The sequence below is a fragment of the Nuphar pumila genome, chromosome 10 (genome assembly GCF_984573655.1).
Source record: "Nuphar pumila chromosome 10, dmNupPumi1.hap1.1, whole genome shotgun sequence".
In the NCBI taxonomy this organism is placed as follows: Eukaryota; Viridiplantae; Streptophyta; class Magnoliopsida; order Nymphaeales; family Nymphaeaceae; genus Nuphar; species Nuphar pumila.
Window position 1 is genome coordinate 35,482,380 of NC_143258.1, and position 21,162 is coordinate 35,503,541.

General features: G+C 39.1%; 1 protein-coding gene across 1 annotated transcript in view; it reads left to right on the plus strand.

Moving 5' to 3' along the window:
• The first annotated feature begins 4,536 nt into the window (after positions 1-4,536).
• POK1 (phragmoplast orienting kinesin 1) overlaps positions 4,537-21,162 on the plus strand; it is a 30,653-nt gene continuing 14,027 nt past the window's right edge. Inside the window, exons 1-14 of the mRNA XM_090018354.1 lie at positions 4,537-5,031; positions 5,662-5,817; positions 5,924-6,007; positions 6,090-6,209; positions 6,294-6,407; positions 6,499-6,591; positions 6,689-6,849; positions 6,941-7,015; positions 9,411-9,498; positions 9,599-9,657; positions 9,781-9,844; positions 9,935-10,000; positions 10,074-10,277; positions 10,366-10,470. Coding sequence (XP_089874480.1) covers positions 4,537-5,031; positions 5,662-5,817; positions 5,924-6,007; positions 6,090-6,209; positions 6,294-6,407; positions 6,499-6,591; positions 6,689-6,849; positions 6,941-7,015; positions 9,411-9,498; positions 9,599-9,657; positions 9,781-9,844; positions 9,935-10,000; positions 10,074-10,277; positions 10,366-10,470 — 1,884 coding nt within the window. The remainder of the gene's footprint in view (positions 5,032-5,661; positions 5,818-5,923; positions 6,008-6,089; positions 6,210-6,293; positions 6,408-6,498; positions 6,592-6,688; positions 6,850-6,940; positions 7,016-9,410; positions 9,499-9,598; positions 9,658-9,780; positions 9,845-9,934; positions 10,001-10,073; positions 10,278-10,365; positions 10,471-21,162) is intronic.

Genomic DNA, 21,162 nt, shown 5'->3' on the forward strand with positions numbered 1-21,162 from the left:
TCTGGAGTCGAATCTCTGAGTTAGTTATATGTTTTTTGTGTAGGCATTAGACAAGATCAGGTTTGAGAGCTTTACTGATAAGAGCAATCTTGATGGACAACCTGAGCTCTTCATCCGACTTATTCCTGACAAGGTTAACAAAGCATTGAGCATCATTGATAGTGGCATTGACACATATTCACACACTTTAGCTCTTCATCAAGCATTATGTTTGTTAATAAACAAGCATCACACTTATTCACACACTGTAGCTTGTAGCTGCTCCATATAAAAAAGTGCAAAGCTATGACATAGGCTACGCTGGATTGGTCATAAAAAGTAAACACCAATCAAGCGCAACACTTTGCCACTCCACCAGAGTTAAAGATTTTCATTTGCATATTCCGACAATAGTGCATGGCACCACTTGTAATGAACTTGGCTTGTTTGCTAGATCGCGATCTACTCGGGCAAAGTTCCATGATGATAGTAGAACTCTCTCAAGCAACTAACACACATGATGTTGATCTCCTCCAGGATCAAATACCACATTCTGATATGCGGTACTTGTTGTAATGAAGTCGAGGTAAGTGCAACTCAATGGCTCAATCAGATCCAAGGTGGTCTGAGCATGCTCATCCCTTGTCCAAGGACATAACACATTGCTCATGAAATTATGCCAATGAGGGGCTTGTGAGTGCTTGCATGTACTTCAATTGTCAATAGAAGAGGGTGTGAGGTTGCATTTGGTAGCCAAGGGTAGCTTAGTTTAAGTGCCCTATACACCCAAAAGCATATCAAACCTTTTGGGTTGGGTTCTCTAGATCATTATTACACACAAAGGTCCTTCTCTGCTAGGCACAGGAGCATCCTCCTCTGCAAGCACGGTGTTGCAGAAATTTTGGTTGCAGTTATCACTACTGCAACCATGTGATGTGGGTTGGTTGAGCTGCTAGCCTTTGTGGATGTGCTCCTGGCCCATGGTGCATTGTTGTGTCATCAATGATGACCTTGATAGGGGAAGAATCATTGATGGTGGCAAATATGCCTATGATGTATTCAACTTTATAGAACTGTCATGCAGAAATTGGGAATTCTAAAAGCCACTATCATAGATGTCAAATCTCTTTGTGATTGGGTCTTCAAAATTAGCATATGTGGCCATCTTATGTACGAGGTCAAGCTACTCGTACCATCAAAGGATGTCCCCTTTAATACAGATTATCACTTTGGCAACACGTACCTCCAGGAGCACGTTATGATAGGTAAAGAAGTGCTTGAGTTTAAAGATCCAGTTATGCACGTTCTCACCAGCAAAAGTAGAGACTTTAAGGTGATCCGTTTTGCCCATGCCTCTAGCGAACTTATGCGATGCCCCCCCAGGAATCAGTTCAATCGTGTGTCCCCTTTGGCCACCATTGAAGTCACCACCTAGTCAGCGGCATGTCTTCGCTTTTGAAGAGCATCCAATCGATCTCTTAGAAATTTTATAACACTTAGCGGCTGGTTTTATTGATGCTCTCTTGCCTTCATCGATACATCTTGGCATGAGTTCACTCAGCAATCACCCGAGTATTTTTGGCATGCCGGTGAATCTTTTGAGTTTATCATCATAAGGGGGTTGAGATCCTTCCATGGTATGTTGTTCACTCTGATACCAATTTACTACACCATTCAGATCGTCCGATATAGAAGGTTCATAATTTGGACTGGTAGGGAGTCCCGAGCCTACAATAGACATATATTGTAATTGGGGCCCAACAAAAGTGAGTGGATCGCACCTGCAGTTCATGGGCCTTAGTGCCTGTGGTTGACATGTCTGAGGTGATGTACCCTGGTTGACATGGTTTGGTAAGGTTTTGAGGTCTCTAATTATGACATATTAGAAAGTAAGAGGAGCTACAGGGTTCAAACAACTAAATCAGGTAGGTCAAAACTAAGTTCAGTACGAAAATCAAGAAGAAATTTTGGTTCAGATATAAAAAGACCTGGTCCAGGGCTTCTAGAGGGATCTAAGTTCATATGTTGGGGTCTGATATAGGTGCTAGGGGTGAGAGAGGTTAGGTTAGGTCATTAGAGATACTGATGATGTCAAACGAGCAAAACTAGATGTTCTCTTGAATCAGTAGGGTGCAATTTCAGGTTTTTGGGTCTCGAAGTAGAGCCTTGGATAAGGATGTGACCCATTCCATGGGTTAGGTGACAGTTCTAAGAAGGTCTAAAAGGCCTATGCACATTTAGGTAGGGTGAAGTAAGATGCATAGGGCCAAAGAAGGTGAATCAACCCACAAAACAGGTCTAGATGACTTAGGTGACTTAAAAAAAGGTTAAAGACTGATCCTAAGGTATGATAGAGGCACAGAGAGTGGTGTGAATACCTGAGATATATTCGTAAGCAATGTTAAGAACCATGACTGACAGGGCACCTATATCAATTTCTAACGTAAAGACCACTTCACAATGAAGATACATGTATAAGATGCGCTTGGGCCCTTGGGATAAATGGAGGACTATCTTAGCGAGGCCTGGCTTCATGTGGATCATAGGGAGAAGAGAAAAAAAATGAGAAAGGAGAGTGTGAAGAGAGATAAGAAGGGGACAAAGAAACGTCTAAAGAGAGAGGAAGGTTTAGGAAATCGTTTCAATCTCATTCAATAATTAAAAAAGGGTACTCCAGACTTCTATATATAGCATGAGGGCTTGGAGTAGAGTCCTAACCCAACAATAAAATTAAAGTAATCCATAAGCTACGAAAGCATCCTACTGTGAAACAAAAACTAGATTAAAGAGAGGATTGTAGAATCCTACCTTTGTCATGACTCCTACTCTAATTAAAAGTCTTAATTAATTAAGAAAAAAACTAATTAAACTCTATCTAATTTACTTGAGAAACATTTAGAGATGAGGGAGAATGTCTCACCCTATTCCTCCAATTAAATACCCCCATATGGGCCCCACTGGATGGCTCTCCTTGGTTTTAACGTGGACATGTGTGAGGCTCTCATTCATTCTGGTATGAACATGTGTTTATTGACTTTTTCACACTATATTATGCTACATAAGCTTCCATGTCAACATAATGAACCCACATACAAGCTAAAACCGCTCCCTATGGGTATGAGGTAGGGTTTGAGATTTAGAGCCCAGATCTTGGGATGTCTTTTGAAAATTGGACTGTAACAATAGCGAACCTGCCAAACAAAAATTTTTAGATTCTAGAAGATTCACATCAAACTTGTGAATTTAAGAAGATTCACACATTTTAGTTGCAATTCTCCAGTATTGGAATTCAAGTCAGCTATGTTCACCAATAATTTATGCGAATTTTATTAGGTCTACAAAATATTCATGCAAATCTCCTTTTTTTTGAGATGTTGAGACCTTAAGACAATGTAAGTCTCTATCGCACGAAAAGGTTGAGAATCAGAATTTTGGGCATGTAGAAAATTTTGTTAAATTTTGAGGCATTTTGAAAATCACACTACTTTACTAGGACAATACAATCATTTTTTGATGTTTGTTTTGGCCACTGGTAAGGATAAACCATCACACTTGAGAAAATAGTAGTGATTGTTGGTCACAAGGTTATGACTAAAACTTTAAGATAACTAGCAAAAACAATCATACCTTATACTTTTCTCATGTTTCATTAACCTTGAGAAAGTGTTGTGATTATGATTTACATTCACAAGATATTAAGAAAATCCAAGAATCACATGGCATTGAAACATGCCCTAAATGACAATTCAATACATTGCGAAGGGCATAAAGTTTTTTGGATAGATTAACGCCAAATAAGAAGGGCATAAAGTTCTTCAAGCTACACTCAATTCAAAAATTGGCCCATTCATGGTTGGAGCACATACCCCGAAGGGCATTAGATCCTTGGATTCCTTTCGGATTAAAAATCCACAGATCGCTTTTACTTTGGGGGATCCTCTAGTCGGAGGAGGCTCGAATCCGGCGTGGGCCCCATTCGAGATCCAACCTTTCTGAAACAATTATTTAAAAAACAAACTTTAAATATTCAAAAATAAAACTTTTAAAACAAACGAGTGAGAGCCAATAAAAAACTGTCAATAGCATTTGAAAAAAAAGTTGATTTTTCAAACTTGAAGAAATTTGAAAAATAGATATTTAGGAAAAAAGGATTGGACATTTTCGATATTTACTGAAGAAAAGCGACCTTTTTTCCGGAGCCCCACTTTCTGACAAATGGCATCTTAAAATAATAAAAATACCCCATTTTTTGAAAACAGGCGCCATTTTTCATTCAAGATTTGAAGCTCAAGAAGATGCTCCGATGGCGATGAAGAACGACGCCACCAATTTCCTTTTTCCATTGTGCCCTTGCCCCTTTCTCCTTCTCACCACTGTGCTCACTCTTCATCTCTTCTAAGTCTCCTTCTCCCTTCGCCTTTGCTCTCTCATGCGGTCTCCCAAGAGAGATAGAGCTATATCTCATAGCCCCAGTGTTTGTTAGGGTTTTCTGACTCAGAAACCCTAGATCCGAAGATCTAAATCTGCTTCCGCCTTCTGATTCCATTTTTCGGTGAGATGTCCGAGTTCCGAATCTCCCGGAGGACCGAGAGGACCGAGAATGAGTCGGAAAATATGGTGTATTTGCCCCCTTTCCCCCCTTCCAGAACACCGTTTTCGGATTGCAATCAAAACCCCAGGTCCGTCTCGGAACATTATCAGGACCCTAAGGTTGGAAATATTGGAGCTTCAGAGATTGGAACTCATTTGGTGGAAGGTTTGCCGCTGGCGAACAGGGGATCTGGTTTGAGTTTCACGCCGAGGTCGGCTCGTGGGAAACCTCCGTCCGAGCTGAATTCAGGGCAGAACACGCCGAATCGGAGCGTTGGCAGGCTTAGTTCAGGGAGTTTTGCTGGTGGTGGCAGGAACAACCTGCAATCAGGGTCTAAAGGCAGCAACTTGTTAAAGATTCCGAGGGGAATTTCAAGCTGTGCAGAGGCTTCGCCGGGAACGAAGGTGCCACATTTTGCCCCAGAAGAAGATGGGTCATTCTGGATGGATCATAATGTGCAGGTATGGTACTTATATCCTTTAAATCTGTTTTAAAAATGCTTAGTTGCTATTGCGAAGCTGATCTCTTGATGGCATTAATTGCATCCATATTTAACCGAGATGCCAGCATGACAAAATATAGAATTAAATGAAACTCTATCCTTGATGCATTAATGACTACTAAATTCTATTAGAACAAATGGTAAAATTGAAAAGAACTAGAAAAAAGTGGGAGTTGAAACTGCTCGTTCTAATTTCATTATAACATGTTTGTAAGGCATTTAAAAGGGGCCATAAATGATGTATTTTCCAATAATTGACCATTTAAATACCATTTGCTTCTTTAATGTCACTCAAAAGTAAAGATCCTATAAGAAACGTAGGAATTGGTTTCTGATTCAACTATTTGGTGGGAATTTCCTCCGGACTTGCAACCGATATTGCTGGCATTTTATCCCTTACATGAAAACCTTATAATCCATTGAAAATTGACATGATGCATTCAACAGAACTGGATTTCAAGTCGTAACAATGGAAACAAATTCCTAAAATTCAAGGGGATGCATTTCTCTGTTCAGCCAACCATCATCTTTAATGGATATCCCCAAACAAAATTTGGTGACTTGTAAGTTCTATCATTGATGCAAGCAGGTTCTAATACGCATTCGTCCCATCAGTAAAATGGAGAAGGAATTGCATGGATATAGTAGATGCTTAAGACAGGAGACTGCCCACACTGTAACTTGGCTTGGGAATCCTGACACCAGATTTACATTTGACCATATTGTTGGCGAGACCATAATGCAGGTTCGGTGAAAAAACTGGTTGATGTGCTGTGGACTGAGCCAGTTGTTTTCTTTTATCTTTCTCTAGTTGACTGCATATTTGAACGGCATATACAAATTTCCTGTAGGATATGCCTTTTAAAGTGGCAGGATTGTCAATGGTTGAGAATTGCATGTCTGGCTACAATAGTTGCATGTTTGCTTATGGGCAGGTGATAATTTCTTCTTTTATTTTTTCGGACTGTATCTTGCATCATCATCATCATCATCATCATCATTTACTCCTTTATGCAGACGGGCAGTGGGAAGACATATACCATGACTGGTGAATTATATGATGCTGATGATGAGCTTAGCGAAGACCGCGGAATGACACCACGGATTTTTGAATATTTATTTGCAAGGATAAAATCGGTACTGTTTATCATCACACAAAATTTGGCAGAAATGAATAATGTGGACATGTCTATCATTCTCTCCCATACTGTTTTGATGCAGGAAGAATCTAGCAGGAAAGATGAAAAATTGAAGTACAGCTGCAAATGTTCCTTTCTTGAAATATATAATGAACAGATAACTGACCTCTTGGAGCCGTCGTCAACTAATTTGCAAGTAGTTTTTCTTTTTCTGTTGCATTTCAATGTGTATCTTGCTTGTTCTACTTGCTTCCAGTGTGTACAGAATTTTATTGTATTGGTTCCAGCTGAGAGAGGACTTGAAGAAGGGTGTCTATGTTGAAAACCTAAGGGAGTTTGAAGTGGAAACTGTGAGGGATGTTCTTGAGCTCCTTTTCCAGGTGGGATACTGTGTTATATTGCTTCAAGTTTGTTTAAAATTTGTGTTTTCGTTTGTGGCAAGTCAACAGTGCCGTATGTTCCAATTTGGTTTTCCAGGGTACTGCTAATAGAAAAGTGGCAGCAACAAGTATGAATAGCGAGAGCAGTCGTTCTCACAGTGTCTTTACTTGTGTCATTGAAAGCCAATGGGAAAAAGATGCAATGACACACTTTCGCTTTGCAAGGTTGAATCTTGTAGATTTGGCTGGTTCAGAAAGGTGATTCCCTAATCATTTTTGTTTTTTCCCCATTGTTAGATTGGATTGTCATTTCTTATCCAATTAATGAGCTTTATAAAATATCTTATAGGCAGAAGAGTTCAGGTGCTGAAGGGGAGCGTTTGAAGGAGGCTGCAAACATCAACAAGTCCTTGTCAACTCTGGGGTATTTTGGTTACATTTACATGTTTCATTGGCACATCTTATTTCAGTTCTTTATTATATATATATTTTTTCTTTTGCATTCTTTGTTTGGTTTGTTGATAAAAGCAATGCTCATTAAAATCTTTCGATGATATGTGTTTGTGTCTATGTCACAGGGATTCGGCTAGCAGGGTGCCGCACCCGCGTCGATGCGACGTGACCCGGGTGCGGTCAACCCGACCATGGGTGCGGTCAACCTGACCCTGGGTGTGGTCAACACACCCAGGGTCATTTTGGTCCAATTTTTGAACCTAAAAAAAATTTTGCCAAGAGTTTTTTTTTTGCCCTATATGTCACAGGGATTCTCCAACTAGGTGCCGCACCCGTTTTGCACCCGCACTCGATGCGGTCAACCTGACCCTGGGTGCAGTCAACGCACCCAGGGTCATTTATGTCCAACTTTTGGACTTTATATATATATATATATATACTTTTTTATATTTTTGCCGCACCCCCGCACCCGGGTTTTTTGAAAGTGCCGCACCCCCGCACCCGCACCCGCACCCGCACCCATGTGACATAAGTTTGTGTGCATGCACATATATGTATATATATATGTTTATAAGTATTTATGTAAGTAAAATGTTGCATAAGACTCTAACCTTTATACACAGGTTCCCAGTTCCCACTTGAGAAAAAAAGATGTGGGAACTGCTATATACGAGCTCAAACCATCTTTCTCCAATGAAAGGTGAAATGCGAACAAGTTTTGGTCTCTTCTTAAGTAGGATCCACAAGAGTTAGATTCAGATTTGTGAAGCAAGACTCCTAGAAGGATAGAGTTTCATATGCAATAAAGATAAATCATGAATATACTAAATAACCCAAAATAACTAATGGAATAGACAAATAACTTTTAAGAATTAAAATGAATACGAGAATATCTCTTTTGGGGCTTCAGAGTCCACTTTCTTTTGTGTCCTTTGACTTGCCCTTCAATTGAGGGAGATCTAGGATGACCTCAAGCACAATTGTTAGTGGATCCTAATTTTGGTGGGTCCTAAATGGTTCTTAGATAATTCCTAGATGGATCCTATGCTATGTCACAGGGATTCGGCTAGCAGGGTGCCGCACCCGCGTCGACGCGACTCGACGCGGGTGCAGGTGCGGCACCGGGTGCGGTCAACCCGATCCTGGGTGCGTTGACCGCACCCAGGATCATTTAGGTTCATTTTTTTTTTTTAAATTTGCCCTATGCTGCAAATTTTTTTTAAAAAAAAAAATCTGTTGACAGCAGTTGTCTGTCAGCTGCTCGATTTTTTTTTTAAAAAGCAGCTCTGTCAGCAGCAGCTGTCAGCTGCTCGATTTTTTTTTTAAAAAGCAGCTCTGTCAGCTGGCTGACAGCAGCAGCTGTCAGCTGCTCAATTTTTTTTAAAAGCAGCTGTCTGTCAGCTGCTGACAGACAGTTGCTTTTTTTAAAAAAAAATCGAGCAGCTGACAGCTGATCTTTTTTTCGTAAGGGAGGGGAACCCCGACCCCCTATATATATTGACATTTTTGCCCCTGCCGCACCCCCACACCCGGGTTTTTTGAAAGCGCCGAATCCCCGCACCCGCACCCGCACCCGCGCCCGCACCCGCACCCATGTGACATAGATCCTATGTGGGTTTTAGGCCCAGGGCATTGGTGGGCTGTCTCCTATTTATAAAGTTCCTCAAAAAGTCCCTCAAGGCTTAAGATTCTGAGTCCTCTATCTTCATCTCCTATTTGGATTAATCTTTGAGGGGATAGGGTCAGGTTCTATTGCCAACTTTATTGATTATAATGGTCAAATTTGGGTGTTTACAATAAATATTTTCTTTGATATTTTTTTGACATAGATGATGTTTTCCTTTGGCCATCCAGATACATATGTAGGACCAGGAAGATCCTTTGCTTATTCTCATGCTTGTAAAGTCTATTTGTTATGTATTACCTTGAAACTCTTTCTCATAGATTATTAATTTTCATCGGTTACAAAAACAAGAAAGTGGTGATTCAATTATTAGTTTTATTGGTTACAAAAACAAGTGCTTGTTAAACAGTTGATAGAAGAACGGTAGATAATGTGATGCGTGCTCTCATCTATTAGCTCCCAGTTGTAGGAGTGCAAACTTACATTACGTTTGCCAACCAACTAAAATAATATGGCTATAATTGGTTAGTAGTATTACTTAGGTTAATGGAAATTTGGAGAGCTTTTGAACTATTTTGGATAGAAAAACTGTGGGAGGAAGATTTAGATTGTGAAATTTTCTTTTTAAAATCTCAGACTAACCTCTTAGCTAAATCTTTGTATTGAGTTTCTCTGTTTTCCCTTTGCTTTTTTATCTGAAACTGCAATAACATGTTTTTATTGTTATTGATATGCATGTAAGCTTGGTAATAATGACTCTAGTAGATGTAGCACATGGAAAACACCGCCATGTTCCATACAGAGACTCTAGGCTCACATTTCTTCTGCAGGTTTGCAAGTCAAAATATTTGTTGCGTTATTTATGGATGCTTACTTTTGAGAGCATACTGAGTTTAGTCCGAGTGATGACTTCATTGCCAATGATTGCAGGATTCTCTTGGTGGGAACTCCAAGACCACAATTATTGCAAACATCAGCCCATCTATTTGGTACTTAAAATTCCTTGTTTGCAATATTATCGTACAAATATTTTCTTTCGGTCTTTATTTTTTTCCTTTTCCTTTTGGAGTTGATTTTTCCTATATTCTGATTTCCTAGTTTTCCTGGTGCAGTTCTGCAAATGAAACGCTAAGCACTCTCAAATTTGCACAGCGAGCCAAACTTATTCAAAACAATGTAATAATTTGGTTAATAGCCTTTTTTAAACAAATTATATATCTTGTTTGCTTCAGTTAATGGAACTTCTGAATTACTGTTATGTCATAGGCCAAAGTGAATGAGGATGCATCAGGTGATGTGATGGCATTGCAACGTCAAATACAACAACTGAAGGTATTCTGTTCTTGCAAAAGGTTATCCTCCTATCCATCATAGTGAATTGTCTAAATATCTGCTGATGCTACAGGACCAGCTAACTTTCCTTGAACATCAGAATGTTACAAGGCCTCTTTCGTTCCCCTCTTCAAGCTTCTGGTACGATAAGGGCAATGGCTTCCACGAAAAGTATGGTGGTTCTCCTGTTGGAGCAAATGTTTCTGGCCCTATATATGAGGCCACACCTATAAATAGCTGCAATTCTTCAAGCATATCCAGCATCTCGATAAAAAAGGTACCAATTTCTATGTTCAAGAAAAAGAGAGTTTGAGTGTCATGAATTGATAATGTGATAGTTGATTGTTTTTTAATTTTTAATTTAGTTGAAACAGTTAGAAGCTATACTAGTTGGTTCCTTAAGGAGAGAGAAGATGGCTGAAGCAACTGTCTTGCAGTTAAAGGCAGAAATTGAACAAATGAATCGGCTGGTGTGCTTTTTCTCCTACATCATTGTACTTAAAAGACTACACTTGCTTGATGTAGTTGCTGGGCTCATTTTACTGTATTCTATTTCATGTGATCTTTGGAGATTAGCCCTTTTCTGTGTTGCATGCTATTTTGCCTGGAGGTTGGATGGGATTGAGCTTGTTCAGAATTTATAGTATCTTATTCACTGTGAAAGACTATTAAGTGTATTGATTATTTGCTTGTCAATTTGTTAATGTTCTAAGTTTTTTGGCTTGTAATTTCATATAGTTGTTGCTGTCATGAAATGGTACGGATTCCAATGTATTCCATGATGATCTCCAAGACTCAAAACAATATACATTTAAACAACAAACTTAAGAATTAAAAGACACATCAAAATGTAAATAAATAATTTTATTCATAATGAACATTAAAAGAAATACAAAATTACATTCAAGCCTCACTACAATTCACTAAAAAAAAATATTGCACAAACCTAATACTACCCATCACTCTCTTAACCTTCCACATACACACTCACCCTTTATTTATAGAAGAGAAAGAGAGGAAGAAGTCCTCTTAATCCAACAAGGAAAAGCCTCCCAACGACTAGAATTCTAGCTGTATATATATAGTAAATATATGTATATATATTATAATAAATAAATAAATAAATAAAAAATATATATATATACATAAGTATGTATATATACAAATAACAATATACATATATACATATATTTATGAAATGATACATTTAATCTTGACACCCCCCTCAAACTTACAGTGACTCACTGTAAGTTTGCAAATACAAATAAGCCACCCATTTCATAAAATATCATTTTTCTTTATCGATTTTCTTCATTCATTGCTTCCTTCAGGAGGTGCTCTATCATATGCTCCATTACACAAGGGATCTTTAATTGTCATCACTCCTTGAAAATCTGTAAATAGAGCTAACAAAACATCCAACTATACAAAAACATATCTTAAGAAGATTTCAAATGATAATTATGTTAGCTATATATTTATGGAGAGAGGATGGCCAAGCACACAATACAAAAACTATTTAATTTAACATCATTTAAAGAAAACAAAACATTAATTTCAAATAATATAAACTTTTAGCATTTTAATCATAGATGAAAACATGCATTATTTAAAGAGAATGCACATATAAAAGACATGATTATTAAAGAAAGAACTCACAAAAGAGTTAAAATCACAAGACAATTTTACACAGTGGAAGGTATAAAAGACAAGAGTGTTAAAAAAACTTTAATTTGTCAAAAAATAATACCAAGTGTCAAATACACACAATAGTCACTATGGGCATACATATAAGAGATTTCACTAATAAAATGCTTAGAAACCGACTCAGCGTCTCCTCTTTCTTCTATCTTTTTCTTCTCACTTTTTCTCCTTTTGCAGATCAGATTTGGTGAAAATTGATGTTCTAACAATAATGACACTTAAAAACAAGCATATCAACGACTAGAACAAGAGCATAATGCCAACGAAGGGCTAAAATCACACACGAAGGTGTTAATAAACATATCTTGTTTACATATAATGATACTAAAAAAAAAGTGTATCGATGACAGATCAAGAGTATAATGCCAACAACGGGCTAAAATCATATACGAAGGTGTGAATAACCATCTATTGTCTATATATAATGACACTAAAAAATCAAGTGTCTCAACTACTAGATCAAGAGTATAATGCCAATAATGGGCTAAAATAACACACGAAGGTGTGAATAAATATCTCTTGTCTATCTATAATGACACTCAGATAAGAGGCATACAAAGGAGTAAACACAAAAGCTAAGAGTGCGTGTAATGGAAACATGCTGATGTTATCAATGAGAATATCAATTTTAACCATTTTTCGAAATACCATGGTTTCAAAAATAGATAGCCATCACAGATAAACAAAGTTATAAGTATAAATAAAAATAATGGCCATGCAACAAATGAGTGAAACACCACACTCAAATCTAGAGATTGAACACAAGGTGCACATAACTCACCCCAACAACATATCTGAATTAACAAAAGCATATATATGAATTCAGAGTGTAATAACCCGAGATTTTTTTTTTGTTTGGATCCGGGCGGGATCCGCACCCGGATCCGACCCGAGTGATAAGTCAGCTTCGTGCTTTTAAAAGACGCAACGACGAAGGGGGGAGGCTCTCAAAACCTCCTTCCCCCTCCCGTCTCTCGGTCTCTCTCCCCCGATCGACTCCCTCTCTTCGTTGCCGAGCATTGCCACCGACGCCCCCCTCCTTCCGGCGACCTCCCTTCCGACGAGCACCTTCCGACAGCCTCCCCAGGTACACCCCTTCTCTCATCCCTCCCTGCGGCCACCGACGCTGATGACTCGCCGCCGGCCATCGCCTTCGTCCCGTGTGCTGCAGGAAGCCGGCAACCTCAGCCGCCAACAATAGTATCGCCGACCACCTCTTCACCTCTTCTCTCACTGTGCTCAACGATCGCCAGCAACCACCTTCAATCCGATGGCCTCAGCTGACAACCCGGCGATTCACTGTCGCCGACGACAACCTCGTTTCCCCGGCAACCACCTGCGACCATCGACGACTGCCATCGGCGACAACCTCGTTGGCTCTCCCCCTCTGTCACCCTCTCGCTCTCCTCTCGTCCTCCGCAGCGGTCGACGACCACAGTCACAGACGACCGAAGCTGCCGGCCACCACCTTCTTCCCTCTTATGCGAAGGCATCAGCGGCACCGCCATCGCCTTCCGCTTCGGCGACCCCCCAGGTACGCTCCTCCTCCTTCGTCCGTCTCTCTCTCCCTCACTTCTCTGTTGTGCAGGGAGGGGCTGAGCCACCTCTCTGCCTCCCTCAATCGCAAGGGAGGGGCAAAGCCCCCTCCTTGCTGCCTTAAAATCGTAGGGGCGGGGCAGAGTCCCCTCCCTGCGATGAGTTTTGCGAGGGAGGGGCCCAACCCCTCCCGGTGTCTCTGTTAGCAGGGGAGGGGTCGAGCCCCTCCCTATGTGCGGTTACGACAGGGGAGGGGGGGGGGGTCGAGCTCCCCTCCCTGCTCCTTGCGTCTCATTACGGTAGGGGAGGGTCGAGCCCTCCCTGCTACTTTTGATGGCAGGGGAGGGTTGAGCCCCCTCCCTGCACCTCCTTTTCAGTCGGCAGACTGGCAGGGGCGATGCTCCCTGTCGCCTGTGTCCGACTGGTTGGCAGGGGGTGATGCTTCCCTGCCGTCTGTTGTTGATCGACTGGCAGGGGTTTCTAGCCCCTGCTCTTTCCTACCTTTCTATCACTCGGCCAGACATTGCGCATGCCGTCCACATGGCTAGTCAATTTCAACATGCCCCTACCTCTGTTCACATGGGAGCAGTCTTATGCATTATTAGATATTTAAAGAGTTCTCTTTCACAATGACTCTTCTTGTCCGCATCATCTTTAAATTTAATTGCTTATACTGATGCTGATTGGGGAGGTGATCCTAACAATAGGCACTTAACCACTGGTTTTGTGTGTTTTTAAATGAATCTCTCATATCGTGGAGGTGCAAGAACCAGCAGAAGGTTTCTCTTTCCTCCACTGAAGCCGAATATAGAGCTATGACAACTACCACAATGGAGGTTGTTTGGCTCCGAAGACTCTTAGCTGACATGAGAGCTGAAGCAACACAGGCATCGCGGATGTGCTGTGACAATAAGAGTGCAATCTACATCGCAAGCAACCAGACCTTTCGTGAACGCACCAAACACATAGAGATGGGTTGTCACTATGCTCGAGAGGAGTTCCTGCACGACACCATTGATCTGCCATATGCTATGTCACATGGGTGCAGGTGCGGGAGCGGGTGCGGGTGCGGGTGCGAGTGCGGGGATTCGGCACTTCCAAAAACCCTGGGTGCGGGGTTGCGGTAGGGGCAAAAATGTAAAAGAAATTATATATATATATATATAATTTTGAAGTTTTAACAGTTTAACATTTAACAATAAACATTGTCATAAACTTATAATATGATTCATCATGCATGCAGTATATCAACCTAAATATCAAATTATCAATCAAATAAGTAAAACAATTACATAAATCCACCTAAATATCAATCAAATAAGTATTGCATAAAAGAACTAAATTACATACCAAAGTATATCCTGATGAAGTAATGGATGCTAATAATTTTCTGGGTAATAAACACCTTTTGTGGGTTTCAAGCCATTGTGGTCCTCGTGATCGCCTCTAGCCAAGAAGGTGGAGCCCTCGTGGGTTTAAATGAGCTATCGTAACATCACAATTGTGTGATTGAAAGCATTCACTATCCAGTTTAGTGATTGATGTGTTTCAAATAATAGCTGCTGGATACAACTGGGTACCACAGTCTGCTCCAACCCGAGCTGTTTACAGAGGAGGCTCAATTAAAATTATTTATGTTTTGGTGAATTTATAGTGCAATGTTGCATTATTTATGTGTGCTGCATTCATTCTTGGAGGCCTTCATTTACAACTGACGATTGGTCCTGGTTGCCTGTGCCCAACACATAAGGGCTGGATTTGGGATCACAATTTGGATCCCGAACCAGCAACATGCTTACAGGCCTACGCGTCGGCTCGTCGGTGGTTGGAAGTCCAGTTTGGCCTTGACCAGTCCATAACTCTCTTCAACTGGCCTGTCAGGTCCTAGTCAAAGGTGGAGCCGTGCCATTCCAGATGCCCACCCATTTCCTGGGTCAGGCATTTCCACCGGCAATGGGCTTGGTCCAGATTTTAGGCTCAGCCCCTCCCCTGCCGACCCAACAAGAGACCGAGAGAGGGGGGGGGGGTGCTCGACCCCTCCCCAGCCGACCCAAGAAGAGAGTGAGAGACATACCTTCGAAAGGAGAGGAGGAGCCGAGAGGATGAGCCGAGAGGAGGAGCCTGGGAGGCGGAGCTGGGGTGGCGATGGGAGAGCTCGAGCTCAGGGGGAGAGAGAGGAGAGATTAGGGCAATTTGTTTTTTTGCCCTAATCCTCCTCCTTTTCATCGGGGGAAATTTTTTTTCGCCCAAAATTGTGGACAAAAATGACCCTGGGTGCGTTGACCGCACCCAGGGTCGTGTTGACCGCACCCGGTGCCGCACCCGCACGCGATCCCGCGTCGCGTCGCGTCGACGCGGGTGCGGCATCTGTTTTGCCGAGTCCCTGTGACATAGGCCATATGTTACATCAGAATACCAATCAGCCTATGTCACATGGGTGCGGGTGCGGGTGCGACACGGGTGCGGCGCAATTTCAAAAATTTTGGACACGGGGACTCGGCTATATATATATATTAAAATATATATATATATATATATATAAATAAGACTCGGTCAAAGTTGTGCCCATTAGGGGACAGGTGATGAGTTGTGAAGGCATTCTGTACACTTTCTTCATACAGGAATAATTCACTTTTGGGCACTTTCTTCATACACTGTAATAATTCACTTTCTTCATACAGGAAAAAACCACAAAAACTTGAGTTGTGCCCATTCTGTACTTAAAACTTGAAAGTGTACAGGTTTTTTAGTTGTGATGGGTTTTTTTCCTTACAGCTGTAGCCCAGAAAATTTTTAAAAAAAAATTCAAAAAAAAAAATTCCAAAAAATGGACCAAAATGACCCTGGGTGCGTTGACCACACCCAGGGTCGCGTTGACCGAGTCCGAGCCGCACCCGTGTCCGCACCCGTTTCGGTGCGTGTCGACGCGGGTGCGGCGACCTTGGAGCCGAGTCCGTGTGACATAGCAATCAACAGATTTCTTCACCAAACCTCTTGTAGCTCCCAGATTTCATTTTCTCTTAGACAAACTTTCGCTCATTGTACCATAAGTTTGAGGGGGAGTGTTAAAATATGTAACATAATATATAATATAATAATAATATGATATATTATTATTATTATATTATATATATTTTTTATCTTCTTTTTATTTTTTATGTAATTAACATTATCTAGTTCACATAGAACTAGATAATGTAATTTGGTCAAGTTCCGGTTGGAACTTGACCAAATAATCTAGTCGTTGGAACTAGTCCAACGACTAGAAAGGGAGAGCTCCTTATGAGCTCTCCCTCTTGCTCTTGTATAAATAGGGGTGCGGCCCCTCTTGTTTAGTATCTTTTTGTAATGCTTTTCAAGCATCTTTTTACATAAATAAAATTTATTTATTTATGTGTGTGTTGTTCCTATTTTACCCTTTTAAGGGCTTTGCTTAAAGTGTCTTTTAGACACTTCTTTTGAGTGTTTTAAGGACGATCGTGGACAACCTCCATTTCATAACATAACCTAGAGCAACCTTGTGCTCTAGAAAAATATACTAAAGCACATGATCGTATAGAAACAAGAAGATCATCTAGGGTGTCAAAAGTACCTGAAAAATTTGTATCTTATGAGTCTTTTTCGCCAAAGTACCAAGGGTATATTGCCCCGTTACATTCCTACGTAGAACCTTCTAATTATGATATTGCAAAAGAACATCCCGAATGGATTGAAGCCATGTCAGCAAAGTTATGTGCCTTAGAAAAGGCGAATACATGGACTATTCAAGACATTCTATCAGGAAAAAAACCTATAGGATGTCGTTGGGTATACAAAGTCAAAACCAAGAGTGATGACACTCTTGAACGTTTTAAGGCTCGACTAGTTGCTAAAGGCTATTCTAAGGAATATGGAATAGACTATGAGGAAACTTTTGCACCGGTTGCTAGAATGACCACTGTATGTGTTAAAATATGTAACATAATATACAATATAATAATAATATGATATATTATTATTATATATTATATATTATATAATATATATTATATATTATATATTATATATTATATATATTTTATTTTATTTTTGATTTTCTTTTTATTTTTTATGTAATTATCATTATCTACTTCACATAGAACTAGATAATGTAATTTGGTCAAGTTCCGGTTGGAACTTGACCAAATAATCTAGTCGTTGGAACTAGTACAACGGTTAGATTTCTAGTCGTTGGACTAGTCCAACGACTAGAAAGGGAGAGCTCCTTATGAGCTCTCCCTCTTGCTCTTGTACAAATAGGGGTGCAACCCCTCTTGTTTAGTATCTTTTTATAATGCTTTTCAAGCATCTTTTTACGTAAATAAAATTTATTTATTTGCGTGTTGTTTCTATTTTACCCTTTTAAGGGCTTTGCTTAAAGTGTCTTTTAGACACTTCTTTTGAGTGTTTTAAGGGTGATCGTGGACGACCTCCATTTCATAACAAGTTACTCCGTCTGAAGTATTGAATGCATTTCGGATGAGATGATTCAATACTTATCACATTTTGATCTTCTTGATCAACATCTTCCTTATCAATCTCTGGAACTAAGTCCAGTAGAAAGGAATATTCATCGATTTTTGTAGAGTTTTTAATTTCAAAGAAACTTTTATTTTCTAAGAATGATACATTTCGTGACACTTATAGCTTTCTAGTTTCAAGATCAAGGCATCTATAACCTTTTTGATTGCTTGCATAACCAAGAAACACACATGAAATAGCACGAGGTGAGAGTTTGTCATTTTTGTTGAAGAAAACAAAACATTTACACCCAAATACCCTTAACCTTGAATAATCTGAGATTTGTTTGAAGAGTTTTTTAACAGGTGAAATATTGCTTAACACAGAGGATGCCATTTTATTAATGAGATATACTGTGGTTAGAGTGACTTCGGCCCAATTTTTTTTTAGTACTAGATGAGTCACGAATAGGGTTTTTGTTGTTTCTATAACATGCCTATATTTTCTTTCTGCTAGGCCATTTTGCTGTGGAGTATACAGACATGATCTTTGATGTGAAATACCATGTAAATTTAAGTAATCTTTAAATTCTTTTTACAAAAACTCTCTCCCTGAATCAATACGAAAAATGAAGATATCATTCTTAAATTGATTCTTAACCAGTTTATGAAATATTTGAAAAATAAAAAAATACTTGAGATTTATGTTTGAGAAAATAAATCTAAGTATGTCTTATAAAATCATCTACAAAAATGACATAATATGAAAAACCCCCTTCGGACATAACAGGTGTAGGATCCCATACATCCGAATGCACTAATTCAAAAGGTCGAGAGGAGACAAAATTTCTTTCTTGAATGTGTAATCTCTTCATTTTTCCCAGAATACATTTTTCACATTTAAATGTTTCAAAATCACAAAAGTTTTCCATATTTGGAAAAAAACTGAATCTTGGATATGCTAGGATGACCAAGTCTCCTGTGCCATAGATTCAAGTTCATTTTATGAACATTACAACCAAGTGTATTCTTAATAATTTTCAAAAATTCCATGTAGTATAAGCCTCTTTTTCTATGGCTTTCCCCAATCAGCTTTCCTGACTGGTGATCTGTTAAAAAGTGACTTTGAATACATTAGGTTCAATAATGAACCCATACACATGCACATGAAGTGCGAATAAACCCATTAAAGGGAACAACCCAAGCACATAATGTGCTAACACATAAACCCACACAAGGGGCAAAAATATGACATAAAGTCATAAGTTGAATATTATTGAAGAAGAGGAAGAAGAGGGTAAAAACCCCTTACAATGGAGCAAGAGCTCCTCCAAATCTTGAAGGAATTACAAGGGGAAAACCCCTATTTATAATACAAGAGAGGAGCCACATAGGGGGCTCCCAAAGGAGTCGTTGGGAGCCCCCAACAGTCACATTTGTGACCGTTGGGGGCTCCCCAACGACTCTTTGGGGAGCCTCCCTAGGTGGCGCAAACCACAAAAAAGAGAAAAAATAAAAAATAAAAATAAAAGTAAAAGTATAAACATATTCCAAATGGAATATGCGTAAAACTGTGAAATGACTAAACTATATATAAGATTACAAAGGTTGAATGATACATTTTAACACCCCCCTAAAACTTTGCGTGGGGGAACGAAAAGATTGAAGAAAGCAAGAGGAAGAATCTCAAGGCTTCAATAGCCTTCAGTACGAATGCCATTGCAAATGTCTTCCTCCAACGTCATTAACGATGAACACCTTCCATGATCTATCCAAGGTACTTCTTTTCCTCTTATCTTCAAAATCCTGTGGAACAACAACAAAGAACAAGTAAAAACTATCTTTGCACTTTACTTTAATGGAACATTCCTAACAAGATTAATCAAAACCATATCAGATGTCTCATCCGCAAAACAATGGTGCAAAATTATAACTTTGAAGCACATTATAGAATAATCACTTTAGCATGAAAAGAAATTTTAGAGAACCAAAGTTTCAAAATCATATATCATGTTAAAGAGGGAGCTAAAACAAATTACAAGAATGCATAATGCATTCATAAGGTCCAATATTGGACAAACACAACCCCATAATGAGGAATAACAAAATGGTCCACTAAGGGACACCACAATAAGCCTATGAAGAGGTATAAGCTACATATGCTTTATTGAATGAGGGCCTAAAAGGCCATAATGAGCATATGCATATACTATCATGAAATTAATTAACACTTAAAGAAAATCATTAATGAACACGCTCCAAACATACTTTAGTCAAAATGAACATGGATACTAATGTCCAAAGGCATGTCGAATATTTTCTTCAATAAGAGAGGCTTTATAAGGGTATATTTAACATGCATAGATCAACAATAGAGTTTTTCACATCTTTAGGAAGAAGATCTATATCAAACAAATGTCATAAATATGAAGCATGATTTGACTAAATATGTTAAAGCATCCACCCAAGATTCAAAAAAGAATATCATTTGAGACAAAAGACTTATTTTGCATATCAAATACAAAAGTCGTCGAAGAAATGTAAGCACTTAATATATAGATTAAGTGCTAAAAAATCAATTTGATTTAAAAACATATCATAGATATGATTCACTTGTATCAAAAAACACAATAAATTTTGTAATTTTCAAAAAATAGTTTATCCACTACAAGCAACTACCTCATTAGTCCTCCAAAACCCGTAAATCAAGTGTATAAGCTACTAGATCAAGAATATAAATATAATGCCATTAAAGGCCAAATGACACACACTAAGGTGTGTAAAAATACCTCTTGTCTACATGTAATAATACTTGAAATGAGAGAATCAACGACAAGAACAAGAGAATACACGCCAACATGGACAAAAAATATCTCTTGTCTACGTAAAAATACACTCAAGATCAAGTATGTTCAGCTACTAGAACAAGAGTATTAAGCCAACCATGGGCTAAAAACACAATACATCTCTTGTCTACATAAAATGACACTTGAATTGAGTGAAAGAAGCCAACCATGGGCATATAACTCAACGACTAGAACAAGGACACAAATGCCAACATGGACTAAAGATCACACACCATGGTGTAAATCAACGTGCCTTGTCTACATATGATAACACTCAAGACAAATGTGTTTAGCTACTAGAACAAGAGAAACAAAGCCAACAAAGGGCTATCAACACACAAAGGTGTAATAAAATTCTTGTCTACATATGATGACACTTAGATAAGAGTTATAAAAGGAGAAGACTTTTGAGGTAATAAAACTTGTAATGACAAACATATATATAAATCAAACCTTGAATCAATAGAACAATATTCTTCAAAAAGAATACCGATAAAAATAACATTTTGGAATAAACTATGTAAAAGTATCTTCAACAAGATACAACAACCGATAGAACAATATTCTTGAAAATAAATGTGTGAACATACGCACACCA